Here is a 15,735-nt window from a genome sequence, read left to right on the forward strand (position 1 = left end):
CAGGAGGATCACTATGAGTTCAAGGACAGCCTGGGCTACATAGTGAGACTCTAACTCAAAAAAACAAACCAAACCAAACCAAAACAAAACAAAACACACACACAAAAAAGCATAGCCTAGGCTTTTCATTTCTTTACATCTCATGCTGAAATGAATGGTTATAATTTTCCTTACTGGTTTAATAACCACAGTTACAACTTACACTTTCTCCATATATTTAAGTTTAAAAGTGGGGCTAATTCTGCTGAATAATGTTTCACTTAAGGCAAAAATTACCTTTAAAAAAATTAAGTGAGGGGAGGGGGATTATGGGGGTATTGGGATAAAATAAAATTTATTAAAAAAATTAAAAAGAAAGAAACTAAAGATTATCTATTTACTTTATTTTTCCTCCAAAGAGAATATCCAGAATCTTGCTGCCACAAGGAGCTTTTGTAAGGGAGGTAGTCTGTTTACTGCGCTAATGCCTCAGTCCCAAGAACTGCTCTCTGTTCATCCTGAAAGCTGAAATGCAGACCTCCCAACAAACAATTCACCACATTTAAAACACAAGCAGGTTTTTTCATTTCTCAATGTGACTAGTCCTTTCAATATTCAGTCTAAGTGAAAAGGCTTGCTACTATACCAATGATGGATAGCACTTTGTCCACAGCATTGTACAAAGCCCAGAAGTTTGGAGCCCAGTACGCATGGCAGAGGCCCCTCTTGAAAGGAAAGAGTCGGGAAAAGACTTGAGGCAGCTGGTTCTGTTGAAAAGAGAAATGAAACTGATTAAACAGTCATCAATCTTTTCCAACTCAAAAATAGGCTGGAAAACAGTCTATGTTATCTGTATAGAAAGTTATACGGTCTGGGCTCCAATCTTTGTTCCTTTAGGTAAATGGTTACGTGATCTCCAGCAGTTCATACATCTCTTTCTGTCTCACCTTTTCAACAGGCCATATGAAAATACTATGAATACCAATCCATACCATTACGAAGCAAGTATAATTAATGGGAGAATTTATGATGTGCAAAGGAGAACACAGAATGGTGCTCATCCAAGTCTACTCGATGAAAGGGAAAGCAGGGAGACTACAAAAATGTGGTGCTTTTCAGTTTCAGCAGAAATTAAAACTGATTTGGGGGGGCAAGAAAAAAAACATTTGAACATCTGTTATGTTCTAGGTACTTTGGGAAGTTGGCTATCCACGAAAGGCTGCAAAAGTATTAATTCTGTGGATTATAAATAAATGTTAGCAAGTAGGTGATTTTTTTTTTTTTTTTCCCGGTACTGGGAATCAAACTCTGGTCCTTGCGCTTGTAAGGAAGGCAGCAGAAACACTGAGGCAAATCCCCAGCCCTGTAAATAGGTGAATTTGGAAATACAGAAGCCACAAATAAGGATCAATTCTGTATGTCTCTGTGTGTAATATATAGCTAACACATACGTATCTGAGTATGCACAAAAATGAAAGAATACCCTATCTTTGGAGAGCCATAGTCATATTGGGTAGGCATAAGAAAGGAGTGGCTTTTACTTATTTCATACCTTCCTGGCTTAAATAATCTTTCTATGCAATAAAAACGATGTATGACTTTGTTTAAAAGAAAATAAAAAGGGGCTGGGGATTTAGCTCAGTGGTTCCGCTGCCTTCTCGCAAGCAAAAGGTCCCGAGTTCAATCCCTAGTACCAAAAAAAAACCAAAAACAAAAACAAAATAAAAGAAAGTAAAAAGAAAAAAGCTTACCAAAGCTAAGAAAGGACCCAATGAAAGTGCAGAAACTAGGAAAACAATCAGTCCCAGGGAAAAAACACGAATGAAGCTGAAACTGTTCCATCGGACAGACCCATCTACAGAAAGGGAACATTATCATTAGCCAGGAGCACGGAGAAGTAACCCCCAACAGTATCCTCCAATAGTACATTAATTTATCTTAATAATGTGACAAATATAGAAAAGTCAGGATGAGTAAAGGGTTCACAGGATTAATAACTGAGATATCTATTGTGCTTAATCTTATCAAGTAAGCCACTGAGTCAATATGATTAAGAAAGAAAAAAATGATTTGCTATCATGAAACTTGCCTGGTTTGCTTGCAGTAAAACAGTAAGATCGTAGCAGATATATACCATAAGCTGGTGCTACATAGATGTAGATGTGCTTGAAATGTAGGAGAACAGCAAAGAGAAATGCTCCTTCCATATGCCTTTTCTAGGAGATTGAAGAGAAAAGATGTCACTTTAACATGTTCACAATGGGGTCATAATTCATATGTCTTGTTGCTGAGTGGCTTGAACCACTGGTGATACCTGCATGACTGTCCCATTGGGCAGCTTTTTATTAATTTTATTAGTAAATAGACTGATAAAAATGATTAGATCCATCTGTACTATTTGTGGTACAAGCCAGTGGATGGGACAGTCATGGAGGTACTACCAGTGTTTCAAGCCAGCAGGAACGTGTTAAAATTCAAGATAAATGAAATGCAATAGTATAGTATTCTGGAACAGAAAATGGACTTAGTGGAAAAACTGGTAAAATTTAAATGAACCAACGTTTTTTTATAGTTTTGTTTTTTAGTTTTGATGAATGGTTACGTATGATGTAACATTAAGGGAAAGTGGGTGAGGAGGGTACAGGAACTCTAAACTACTGCAATTTTTCAATAAAGCTAAAATTATTCTTGAACATTTTTTTTTTGGTACCAGAGATCGAATTCGGGACCTTGCGCTTGTGAGGCAGGTGGCAGCACCACTGAGCAAATCCCCAGCCCTCTCGAACATTTTTATTAGAAAGTAGAAATATAAATTTTTCCCCCTGAAGATAGTTTTGCTATGCTGTCTAGGCCTTGAACTCCTAAGCTCAAGCAATCTTCTTGCTTTAGTCCCCTAGCTGAGACTACAGGCATGGATAATAAAAAGTTTTAAAAATTCAAGGTAAATTTGGTATAGTGGCACATTTCTATAATTTCAGTACTCTTGGAGGCTGAGGAAGGATGACTGCAAGTTTGAGCCCAATCTGGTCAAGTTAGCCACTTAGCAAGACCCTGTCTCAAAATAAAAACTAAAAAGGGCTGGGGATGTAGCTCAGTGTGATGGCCCCAGGTTTAATCCCCAGTACTACAAAAATACCACCACTTAAAAAAAAACATAAAAAGGTAAAGATATATTCTGCAGGCAATGTAAGAACACAATTCTTTATTTCAACAAATATTTATTAAATAGTAAGCCTGATGCTGAGATAAAAGCTATACAATCAGTACCAACATACTATTCTCCCTAGGGAGCTGGGACTATATGCACATACTACTGCACTTGGCCAGATCTTTTGTATTACACACTAGGTAATTATTTAATAATGGCATAGGGTATAGCACTTGATCTTAACAAACAACGTAGGAGAAGTAAAGGTATTTTGATTGAGAAACATAAAACCCAAAAGCCTGAGTTAACTATCACTGAAGAAGTGAATTCTACCTACTGCACAGAATTTTGGAAAGATCAAATGTGGTAATGGTCCTGGCATTCAGCAAGGGAAACTGCCAAAGGGACCACAAAAGGCCAAGTTTCTTTTCTCACTGGCTCATAGGGTGTGGTCTGGAATAGGCAGACTTCGGAATAAGGAAAAGGAAACAAATTGAGGTGCTTCCAGTTCTCTCTTCACTAATTCTGTAATTTATTTAAGATCCAGATAAAGTCTAGATTGATTCTACAGTAAAATCTGAGTTCATTTATTCAACAACAACCCATCAATCATTGACTGAACACTAATTATGCTCTATGCATTATATGGCTTTTTGTGGTTAAAAGAGTAAAATTTATCTAGATATTTATAGCTGACAAAGAACTTCATTATTTATTTATTTATTTTTGGTACCGGGGCTCAAACTCGGGACCTTGTGCCTGCGGGGCAGGCATTGGAACCACTTAGCTAAATCCCCGGCCCTTATTTATTCGGAGTGCTGGAGGTTGAACCCAGGGTCTCATGCATGCTAGGCAAGAGCTCTACCATTGAGCTACACCCTCAGCTTCTACAGTTGACAAAATAACTTTAAAATAGATTATTGAATTTGATCTTTCCAAAGTCTCTGTGATAGGTAGCACCATTTTACCAAAAAAAAAAAAAAAAAAATTTCATGTTATGGATGAGAAAACTAAGGCTAAAATAGCTCAGTGACTTGCTTTCAGTCAAGAGTTCTCAAGCCTGGTGATGTATCAAAATTATTTGGGAGATTTCTAAACCCTAATCATAGAGATTCTTATTGAGTCTATACAAGAATTGCCCAGAAGTCTGAATTTATTTCCTCCTCTTTTAAAGGAGGACAATCCCAGCACTTTGGGAGGCTGGGGCAAGAGTATCACTGAGAATTTGAGGCTAGCCTGATATACATAGCAAGATCCTGTCACAACCCCCCCCCCCCAAAAACCAAACAAAAAAAATAATAAATAAAAGGAGGACAATACTGAGACAATTTCACAGAATGTTTATAAAGGTTATTCAGTAAGACATTACAGTATTATATGCAACTCATCTCAAGCAATCAGTACATTTGTGTAACTGTCTGAGTCAGATAGGTTATTAGTGTTAGGATTTCAACCCAGATCTTTTGATTCCAAATCTCATATTTTCCATTATACTATTCTATAAACTTCTTATGGTAAAGCATCACCATCCGGTCCTTACATTGTAAAAACTGCTGGAGATTCCATTCCTATAGAAATGATCTCAACCAAACACAGAAACACAAGTTTAATTCAGGACTAACACACTCTAAATTCTTTTCTTTCCTTTTTTTTTTTAACTCTTGGCACTTCTATTCGATAAAAAACTCAAGGTCTTACATAGGGCAATTTAACCAAGAAAAAGAAATAAAAGGCATCCAAATTGAAAAGGAATAAGTAACATTGTCTTTGTTTACAGATGACATGATCTTATGTATGGAAAACTCTAAGGACACCACCAAGCACCTGTTAAAATTAATAAATTCAATAAAGTTGCAGAATACAAAATTAACATACAAAAAAATCAGTTGTGTTTCTATACACTTATACACTAACAAAGAATTACCTGAAAAATTAAGAAAACAATCAGTTTGGAATAGCATAAGCCATACCTAGGAATACATTTAACCAAGGAAGTGAAAGATCTGTATACTGAAAATTATAAAACACTGATGAAAGAAATTGAAGAAAACAGAAGTAAATGAAGATACCTCACTTGCTTATGGTTTCACACTCTAAATTCTTAAGAGTATACTTTACTCATCTGTGAAATAATGAAAATTATTGTCAAAAGAAACCATGGAGGGCCAAGGATTCAGCACAGTGGCGCCATGCCTGCTTCACAAGCTCAAGGTCCTGAGTTCAATTCCCTGTACCAAAAAAAATCATGGAATTTAGGAAAATATCCAATAAAAATGTCTATAGCTCTTGGAAACTAAACACTGAGTCACGTAAATTTACCTATCACCCATTACAATGTTGTCTTTACAAGCCAAAAACTATACTAAGGAGGGCAGGTCTAATTAAGTACTTCCATGTTTACCTGAAATAACCGTGCAATGGAGAGTAGCATTATTCCAGATAAAAATCCATTGTACTGAAAATGAATATCTGGACATATGTCAAGGAAAGACAATTGAGGATACTAAATTCAGAATGAACTGTGGCAGCTGAATAAGTAGAGAAACTGCAACTTTTTTTTTGGTACCAGGGATCGAACTCAGGACCTTTGTGCTTACATGGCAGGTGGCAGCACCACTGAGCTAAATCCCTGATCCCTGCACCTTTTTTTTTTGGTACCAGGGACCGAACTTGGGACCTTGTGACTGCAAGGCAGGTGGCAGAACCACTGAGCTAAATCCCCAGCCCTCTGCAACTTTTTTTAAAACCCAGGGCCTTTGCACTCAGCTCCATCCTCAGACCTTAAAAAAAATTTTTTTTGGAGATATCTTGCAAATGCTTTTTTAATAGGTAACAACAAAAATATTAGTACTAGTTTGCACTTCTCATAAATGTGTGTTTTTTGGGTTTTTGATTTTGGTACTGGGGACTGAACTGGGTATTCTGCACCAAGCTACATCCCCAGCAGCACTGCTCCCGCCCTGCCTTTTTTTTTTTTCCTTTTAAAACAGGGTCTGGCTAAGTTTAAGTTACCAGGCTGGTCTCAAACTTGCGATCCTCATGCCTCAGCCTCCCAGAGTTCTGGATCACAGGCATGCCTGGCATAGTTTTCTTTAAAAAGACTCATCCCAGAAAAATTTCTAACTAAAATTTATACTTAAGAAAAAAACCAGAAAACTTTCTCATGTTTGTTTTCCTAGAAAAGCATGAAGGTCAGGCTGTTCCCATATGGAACACCATGATAAGCCATATCCTATTCTAAAAATTTAGAATAATGTGTTAATAAAACCATTTAATATATGTATTAAAAATACATATTAAATTACTCTAAAGACAGTCAACAAATCTCAGTATACATACCAGGATATTGTTTTACTGATGGTTTACCTGGTTCTCACACTTCACCAGTAACTTATTAGGGGTCAAAGTGTTCCAATAATCAGAATCCAGAAAAGTTGGGCAGAGAGTAGTTTTGGAAGCTCCCTAACTTACTCCACACCCATTTTCAAAAGCAGCTCACATTTAACTGTCATCATTACAGAAAGAATCCATCTTGAGTTAGGATATCCAGAATAAGAAATAGTATATGGATCACATCAAGGATACGGTCCACAATCAACAACCCGAAGTTCCACAGCAGCAACACAGACAGAATGAACTTTGGCTTTTCTGTAAGTTCTTTACTTGCTTTTCTTCCATCAATGCATTTACAGCACCTATGGTGACACATCAGGAATGAAACAGAAACTTAATCTTTGTTAGCACATCACAGTGCTATTGCAGAGTACACTAGGGCACATTTTATTTGCCATTCCTGACACAGTCCTTGGCATTCTTGTTGCTTAAAAAAGTACAGCAGAGGCAAAGACCTCAGGGCTCACTGCATGTCTCAGCTATGCTGATCTGAAACAAAGTCCTCATTTCATAAAACTAAAACTTAAAAACAGTCACTCAGGCCCAGAGAATAAGGATTTTGAAAAATGAGGGGGGGACACATTATTTCAGTCCTCAGAGTGAAACATGCAAGGGCTGGTGCTATAGCTCAGGGGTGCAGTGTGTACTTATCATATGCAAAGCCCTGGGTTCAATTCCCAGTGCTAAAAGAAAGTAAAATAAATGAAAAACATAAAAATAACATGAAATAATGAAGTCTTTATGAAGAATACAAAAATAACAATGAAAGGCAGCCCTTGGTGGTTGCAGGAATGAGTATCCTAGAACAGACTTTGGTGGTTAGCATGGTGGATATGTGTGCACAAGGGTGCCTTTATGTGTGTGTGTGTGTATGTGCCCTAGAGGATAGGGCAGGTCACCAAAACTTTTGGAGACCTTCTGCAAAGGAATGAAAAGCATGTGCAGATATCTGAGTGGGAGAAATGGTCCTAGAACTCTACTTGAATTACTTCTTTTCACAACATTCACAATCTCTTCTTCTACTCCGCTTTGTAACCCCACCTTATACCCATTTCTTCCACAAGATTCTGCTGAACTACTCACTGGAATAACTCATGCAGTTTAAAGCACAACGCTGTTCTTGATTGTTTCAGCATCTGCTGCCATATGAGCTTTGTTTCCTCTAAGTCAGTTAACACTATAGTGACTTAATACTACTTAATACTGTATTTCCTTAATATCTTCTGTACAAAATGACATTTTCCAGACTTACTCGTGGACAGCATACACAAAGAGAACATCTGTAAAGATGACAGAAAATCTCTGGAAAAGTAAGGTCCTTGAGTTGAAGTAGTTCAGATTATGGACTTTAAGCATCTCTTGATCAAAATATTTGGCAACATGAGACAGGACGTATTCAAACCATGCAAAAAAAGGTGGGTAATCCAAGGTCCACTCTGAGGTTGCCTGTGATAAAAATTGCAGATAACATATCCTAAGTAGCTGAATAAAGAAGGTATAAAGACTTATAATTTTTCACCCTGTGGTTGTTAAAAACTTCAGTGAGATGAAATTGCATTTAAAATAATGCCCTAAATATACACAGAAATTCCTATGTAAGAATGAGCAGAACACTAAAACTTGTCTTCCAAGTTATTTCATATGATCTTCAGTTTCCTTAAATTGAGTCAAACATACTTGAAAGGAAACTAATCTAGGCTGGGGATTTAGCTCAGTGGTTCCACTGCCTGCCCTGCAAGCACAAGGACCCAAGTTCAATCCCTGGGACCAAAAAAAACAAAACAAAACAAAGGAAACTAATCTGAGATTTTTTCTTTTATTTTTGAGACAGGGTCTCACTATGTAGCCTAGGCTGGCCTCAAATTCAGAGATCCTCCTGCTTCAGCCTCCCAGGTGCTAGGATTACAGGTGTGTGTGTGCCACCATGCCCAGCTAATCTGAAACCTTGTAATAATAAAGTTGGTTATGACATGATTCTACTCATCTAGGTATTACAAAAAAACAGGGAGCTTCAGAGTAACAAATGATTTATTAGCTTGGGTTCAAGTTCTGTTTGAGAGACTAAATTCTCCTCCTTGTAAAATGAGACATAAAGATTAAATGAAGTAATTCATATGAAATATATTTATGTACAATGAAATGTAATAAAAATGCTACTTATCTTTTGTTTCACTAGGTTCTGGGATCCTTGAGAACAAAAAGCATCCTTTGTCACTGTATCCTAAATTAAGTGCTGGATACATTGTTAATTATTAAGGAACCATTAGTTAAATGAGTGAACAGTCACTAATGAAAAAATGAAAATTTACAATGAATGACACTCAATTTTAGATTCTGAGAAGTCTTAGCCTGTTCATTCCTCCTGTGGGAATAAAATGTAGAAGACTTAGATGGGCTGAGGCAAACCCAAAGGCTTTCTGTCAGGGCACTTGGGCTATGAAACCCCCATTAAGTTCTATTTTATGAAAAATTCCCTCTCTAATACCAGATCTCCGAAGTGGACTATAATCATATTAGGCCGCTGAACTGTGCAAAGAAAAATTAGAAATTCTATTTTTTAATCTCACCCTTTCAAAATTTCTATTTTAATAGTATATTAATGGAGCAGTATTTTTATAACTTATAAGATATTATATAAGAAATGGTCAAAAAGGACTTCTTGCTAGATATGGGCAATAAAAAATTTAGAAATTACTATTCATGTAATCCTAAGAAATTCAGTATCAATTTGGACTTAATTAACATTTGCAATTTTCAGCCACAATTTCAAATGTCAGAGCTCAATTTACCCTTTAAGAGCCATTTATTTTATTGTTAGGTCTAAAGGTTTTTCCAATCTTATTTTATTGACATTGTATCTTTTTTTTTTTTTTTTTTTTTGGTGGCACTGGAGACTGAACCTAGAGCCAATGCACAGAACTAAATCTCCAGTCTTCTGCTCACTTTTTCTGTTTTTGTGGCCAGGTCACACAAAGTTGCTGTTACTCAGGCTGGGCTTGAACTTTCAATCTTCCTGCCTCAGCCTCCCAGAATGCTGGGATTGCAGGCATGCGACACCACACCTGGCTCATAGTTACATTGTTTAAAAATGGGTAATGGGAAGCATCAGAAGACTTGGGGCGCTATCTGAGAGACGGTAATATTTTCAAAATAAAGTGTCCTTGTGCTTCCTTTGCTGTCCCCAATCATCTCACACTACTCAGAAGCTGTGTACCACCTTTATTCCTCACAAAAACTTCTTGAACTAGGCCCAGAAGGTCCTCTTACCCTCAAAGGTTTCTACCTGGAGGCCACCTTTTTTTGTTTTTTGAAACAGGGTCTTGTTATGTAGTCCATACTGGCCTGAAACTCTTCCTGCCTCAGTCTCCCAAGTGCTGGAATTACAGGTATGTGTCACTGTGCCCATCTTTTATCTAAACAGCTTCTGAGAAGTCAGTATAGCTATTGGTCATTAGCTAAGAGGTGCTGGAGATGAGACTTAAATCTGGGACTCTATTATAGAGTCCAAATCCATTAGCTCAAGAAGCTTAAGGCTGGGCATGGTGGCACACACCTGTAATCCCAACACTCGGGAGGCAGAGGCAGGAGGATCGCTGAGAGTTCAAGGCCAGACTGGGCTACATAGTGAGTTCATTGCAAGCCTAAACTACAAAGAGAGACCCTGTCTCAAAAACAAAAAACAGAAAAACCAAAGCAAAACAAAACAAAACAAAAGCTAACACAACACAGCTTTCTTCAAATACTGAAAATTCAACCTGTACATGTGAAGATTCAAGACAAATGCATTCATTCAACAAATATTAAGGATCTTTCTAGTGTCTTTCCCAACCAGTCGATCGCAATTTGAGGCCAGATAGGAAAGGTGAAGTCACAGCAAAGGAGGGCTCCACAAAAGCAATTAACTCCATGTCTACCGTTCTGGGGTGGCATGAGGACCTTTCCTGACGGGCCGAACATACCTCTCCAGCCTTATCTCCTACTGTGAGCCTCCTTGCCAAATCATTTAGTTTTACTTCTTGGTTTCTGTTCCTTGTTGGCAGGAAGAAAAAGTGTACTATTACTACAGTCAGTTATATAAACCTCTTCTATCTAAAATAGAGGAGATACATGGCACGAATATGGCTTTAGGAGTACTAAGATGATAGATAGGCAGTTGTGAAAGTTAGGAGACGAAATCCCCAAAGAATTATCGATATAAAGAAGAAAAAGACACAAACAGAACCCCAGAGTCAGCTTTTTTTTTAAAATTTAATTTTATCGGTACATTTTAGGTATACAATATAATGACATTCATCATTGGAAATTGAGAGTCAGCTTTTTAAGGAGTATGCAGATGAAGAAGAATTAGAGGAGACTAAGAAGGAACAGAAAAAAGGGAAATGGCAAGACAGCCCTTTCATTTATAGTCTGAGGGTCATTTATTAATTAATTAATGTTTACTGAGCACTGTTGTGCCAAGCACTGAGCTAAACCCTTCAGATTTGTTTCAGTCATTTCCTCTTATAATCATTATCATTTCATAATTGGGGACATTAAGGCTTTGAGAGGTCAAATACCTTGCCCAGCATAATAAGTAGCAGAGGCTAAACCAGGAGAGTGGTGGCACATGCTTGTAATCCCAGTACACTGAGGCAGAAGGATCACAGAAAGTTTGAGGCCAGCCTGGATTACACATCAAGACCCTGTTTAAAAAAAAAAAGTACTAGGGCCAGGGATTTAGCTCAGTGGTTCCGGCGCCTGCCTCGCAAGCGCAAGGACCCAAGTTTGATCCCCAGTACCAAAAAAAAAGTGGTACAGAGACTAAAGTCAAACCCAGGGCAAGTGCTTCACTTCTAGGCCAAACATTACTCCTCTTAGAGGTAACCATACGTCAAAACTGAAATACTATACACTAAAGCAATCACTTAAAGTTCCTCAATGGTCTATGAAATATCTATAGAAGTAGTATGTGAAAATAAACCTAGTCACCTAGGACAATTGTTCTTAGGCTTTTTCAGCATAAAAGACTATTGTAACTTCACTAAAAAATACATAAAGTTTGCCAAAAGGCAACAACTCACAGAAAACTTGCCTTAAAAAAAATATCTTTCTGGGCTGGGGACTTCAAGTTCGATCCCCAGTATCCCCCACCCCCTCAAAAAAAACAAGAAGAAAAAAAAGTATCTTTCTGACAGCAAAGTACTGCTTTTTTTTTTTTTTTTTTGGTACCAGGGATCGAACTCGGGTCCTTGCACTTGCAAGGCAGGCGGCGGAACCACTGAGCTAAATCCCTGGCCCCAAAGTACTGCTTTTGATTACGACATTTCTGAGGTTATGTCTGTTTTTCATCAAGTATCACATATAATTTAGGGTTTTTATAAATAATGGGAGAGAATGTTTTGTATATTATATAATATTTGATACTTTTCCTAATAAAATTATAAAATATAAGGAATAGATAGGATCTTAGAAATGATTCATTTTAAATCCTCATGTGCCAAATGAGGCCTTAGCCTAGAAAGATGAACTATCTTGTCTCTGACAATATAGTTAGTGGGAGACCCTGGCCCAGAATTCAATTTTTCTTCTTTCTCAGTCCAGTATTCCTTCAAAAACAGCTGATATTATAATTCTGAATTTATAGCTTGGGAAACTTTGGTAACCCTTGGGACTGAGCCCAGGGCTGCACACATGCTAGGCAAGCACTCAGCCACTGAATTACACCTCCAGCCTTTTCTATTTTATTTATTTATTTATTTGTTTGTTTATTTTTTGGTACTGGGGATCGAACTCGGGACCTTGTGCTTGCAAGGCAGGCACTGGAACCACTGAGCTAAATCCCTGGCCCTCTATTTTATTTTTGAGACAGGGTCTCACTAAACTGTCCAGGATGGCTACACACTTGTGATACTCTTGCCAAGCTTCTCAAGAAACTAGAATTATAGATATGAGCCACTGTGCCTGGTTGGTAAACTCATTTTGAAAGCGATAGAGGACAAAGGATTAAGATGAGTTACGTATATGTACCTATTCCCCACGATGAATGCATTCATTATTTATTGAAAGAAAGCCCCAGAGGACAGAATTGAGAAAAGAACAAAACTCTTTTTTGTAGACAAAAGTCTCACTAGATAGTCCAGGCTGGCCTATAACTCCCTACTGTAGCCTGGGCTGGCCTTGAACTCACGATCTTGCCTCAGCCTTCAAAGTGCTGACATTCCAAGCATGTTTTACCACACCTGGTTTAGCACATAACTTTTTATAAAGATTAGTGTTTTGTTTTGCAGAGAGGGTCTCACTATGTAGTTTAGGCTGGTCTTAGGCTCACTATGTAGCCCAGGCTGACCTCGAACTCATGGTGATCCTCCTACCTCAGCCTCCTAAGTACTGAGATTATAGGTGTGTGCCACCATGTCTGTCTATAAAAATTAATTATGTCTGTGACTATATGGAATTTCTGGTGTTGATAATCAAACCCAGGGCCTTGTACACACTAGGTAAGCACTCTGCTGCTGAGCTATCCCCCAGCCCTCAAACCTATTTTAACCAATAATATTTATGTGGTTTTATACATTATCTAAAAAAATTTAAAAGATGAAAATGAAAACTTACCTCATAATACCATTGTGATAATGGCAAACTGTGAGTAATAGCAAGCCAGTTTCGGTGTACTTCAAAATCTGTAGAATGGCTATTCAAAGCAATTAGATAAGCAAAATTAGATTTTGAAACCTTTATCAATTTCAAATTTCCATAATTACACTTTTAAATGATTTGATACCCTCTAAACAGTTAAAACTCATTATCCTATAAAGACACAAACAGGCATTACATATTCCTGAAACATCTCAGTTTTCAGCAAGTCAGAATGTCAGACCTTGTTGGATCTAAAAGTTAGTGGAAAGGGTCTCAGAGCTATTTAAAGGGCAAACAAAAAGCTCACAAATAACTCCAACAAAATTTATTATCTGAAAAGGCTTCACACACAAGCTGGATCTTCAGAAATGGGTAGGAGCTCACCAGAGGAAAGAAGAAAAATGTCCTTGTCCTGCCTTTCCATGTCTCCAAATTCTCCACATCTACTCTATATAAATAGCATCTCACTATATCCCTAATGCTAGGAGCAGTCACTCCCCATCACTACATATATGTATATGTATATATATATAAAATCACTAGTCACTACATATAAATACTGTATATCCAAGCATCTCCCAATCTTTAGTAGAAATGTTTTTGTTTCTCTATGCTATACTTCATTTCCCATGTCTACAGCAACACCTGATACAAGGATGAGCTCATAAAATCAATCTTCACAGCCAACAGGTTACACAACAAAGCCATTTTACACTTTCCAGTATGTTTTACACAATCTTTCTAAAGATAACTTCTCCCAAGTCTCAGCCACTCCTTTTCCCTTTTTTTCTGAGATAAATGTTGATGTCTCCCTATGTTTAGTTCTTGGTCTTTTTTTTTAATGCAACTCACTCTGTTCTGGACAATGTTATTCACATTTTTTGGTGCCACTACCAACTATATAATGACGATTCCCAAATTATCATATATTATTTTGGTCTTTTTCTTGAGTTCTAGAGACAGACACTTCCAACTTTCTACGACAATTATCACCAGAATTTCTTAGAAATTCCTCAAGTCACCACTCTGATGACCCAGCAATTTTCATTTCTTTTCTTTTTTTTTTTTTTTTTTGTTTTTTGAGGCAGGGTCTCCCTTTGTAGTTCAGGCTCACTGTGTAGCCCAGCCTGGTCTTGAACTTACCTCGATCCTCTTTCCTCAGCCTCCCCAGTGCTGGGATTACAGGTGTGTACCACACCTGGCTCTCATTTCTAGGTATATACCCAACAAAAATACTCATATACTCCTGTGCTTTAACAATTCCTCAGTTATAATTTCTAAAATGGTAAATATCTATTCAAGAGTCTACACAAACATATCGCTTTTTAGGGGCCCCAATAATTTTATGTGGATCAAACTCAGGACCTTGTGCTTGCAAGGCAGGCGGTGGCACCACTGAGCTAAATCCCCAGCCCTGTTTGCTTATTATTTTTTTAATATCATTAATTTTATTGGTACATTTTAGGTATATAATATTTTTGGTTTTTTTGTTTGTTTTTGTTTTTGGTACTGGGGATTGAACTCGGGACCTTGCATTTGCGCGGCAGGTGCCGGAACCACTGAGCTAAATCCCCGGGCCTTAGGTATATAATATAATGACATTCATCATTTGGAATCTGCATTATTACATACTCTATCTTGGTTCTTATTTTTTTTCCCCATTCCCCTGCCCTCCCTTCAACCCCTCAACTCCTCCCTATTCACAAAGACTCTGTTTCCATTGTTTTCATTTTCTCACATTAATTCCATTCCCTTCTTTCCTTTCCCCTACCTCTCCCACTGCTTTTTTTTTTTTTTTTGGTACCAGAGTTCGAACTCGGGTCCTTGCGCTTGCGCAGCAGGCTGCGAAACCACTGAGTTAAATCCCCGGCCCTCCCACTGCTTAATTTTTGAGACAGGGTCTTGCCCTATGTATAGTTCAGGCTGGTCCTGAACTCCCAGCAATCCTCCTGCATTAGCCACCACACCCACCTCAATGATTTTTAAGAGACTAAGGAATACTGACCAAAAAGGCTTGAGAACTGCTGCTATATAGTGACAAAAAACCCTATAATTATATGCAACAACATATAAATTCAACATTGACTGACAGAAACTAGATCTAAGAGAATGTGTTGAATGATTCCTTTTGTATTAACCTCAAAAATGGGCAAAATTCAACCTAAGGAGCTAAAAGTCAGAATACCAATACTTTTGGTAGAGTAGGGTCAGAGACAGAGAAGTAACTAGAAAAGTATAAAGGGCTTCTGATAAAACTCTGCATATTGACCTAGATGCTATTTACAGACAGATTCATTTTGCAAAAATTCAGTGAGATTTACTGTTAATGATCTGTGCTTATGTACAGTATTTTACTTGACTGTATATGGAGTCTAGGCTGAAAATTACTTTCAGAATTTTAAGATCTTGTTCATTGGTTTTTTTAACTTTAATTTTTATTAGTACATGTTTGCAGGATATAATGATTACAGTTTTTAAAATAAATTTTATTTTACTTTACCCCATTCCCCCCCACCTCATGATTATATTCATCATGGGGAGTTGGTACATGTATATCACACATCTTAATTCATTTTTTTATTCCCTTCCCCTCCCTTCCC

General features: G+C 37.5%; 1 protein-coding gene across 7 annotated transcripts in view; it reads right to left on the reverse strand.

Moving 5' to 3' along the window:
- Window positions 1-15,735, reverse strand: part of Alg8 (ALG8 alpha-1,3-glucosyltransferase) — a 30,568-nt gene that overhangs the window by 11,790 nt on the left and 3,043 nt on the right. For 3 of the 7 annotated variants that reach the window (XM_087211341.1, XM_087211342.1, XM_004869677.4), the window contains exons 2-8: window positions 13,112-13,190; window positions 7,773-7,966; window positions 6,713-6,822; window positions 5,529-5,596; window positions 2,069-2,195; window positions 1,731-1,834; window positions 626-746 (exon numbers count right to left, since the gene is read on the reverse strand). In XM_087211341.1, coding sequence (XP_087067467.1) covers window positions 626-746; window positions 1,731-1,834; window positions 2,069-2,195; window positions 5,529-5,596; window positions 6,713-6,822; window positions 7,773-7,966; window positions 13,112-13,190 — 803 coding nt within the window. Of the gene's footprint in view, window positions 1-625; window positions 747-1,730; window positions 1,835-2,068; window positions 2,196-5,528; window positions 5,597-6,466; window positions 6,823-7,772; window positions 7,967-13,111; window positions 13,191-15,735 lie in introns of those variants that run through there. The other 4 variants (XM_087211346.1, XM_087211343.1, XM_087211344.1 and 1 more) reach the window with 4 other exon arrangements.

Source organism: Heterocephalus glaber, unplaced genomic scaffold (genome assembly GCF_053883595.1).
Source record: "Heterocephalus glaber isolate CG9 unplaced genomic scaffold, H.glaber_assembly_v1.0 deba00001428, whole genome shotgun sequence".
Lineage (NCBI taxonomy): Eukaryota > Metazoa > Chordata > Mammalia > Rodentia > Bathyergidae > Heterocephalus > Heterocephalus glaber.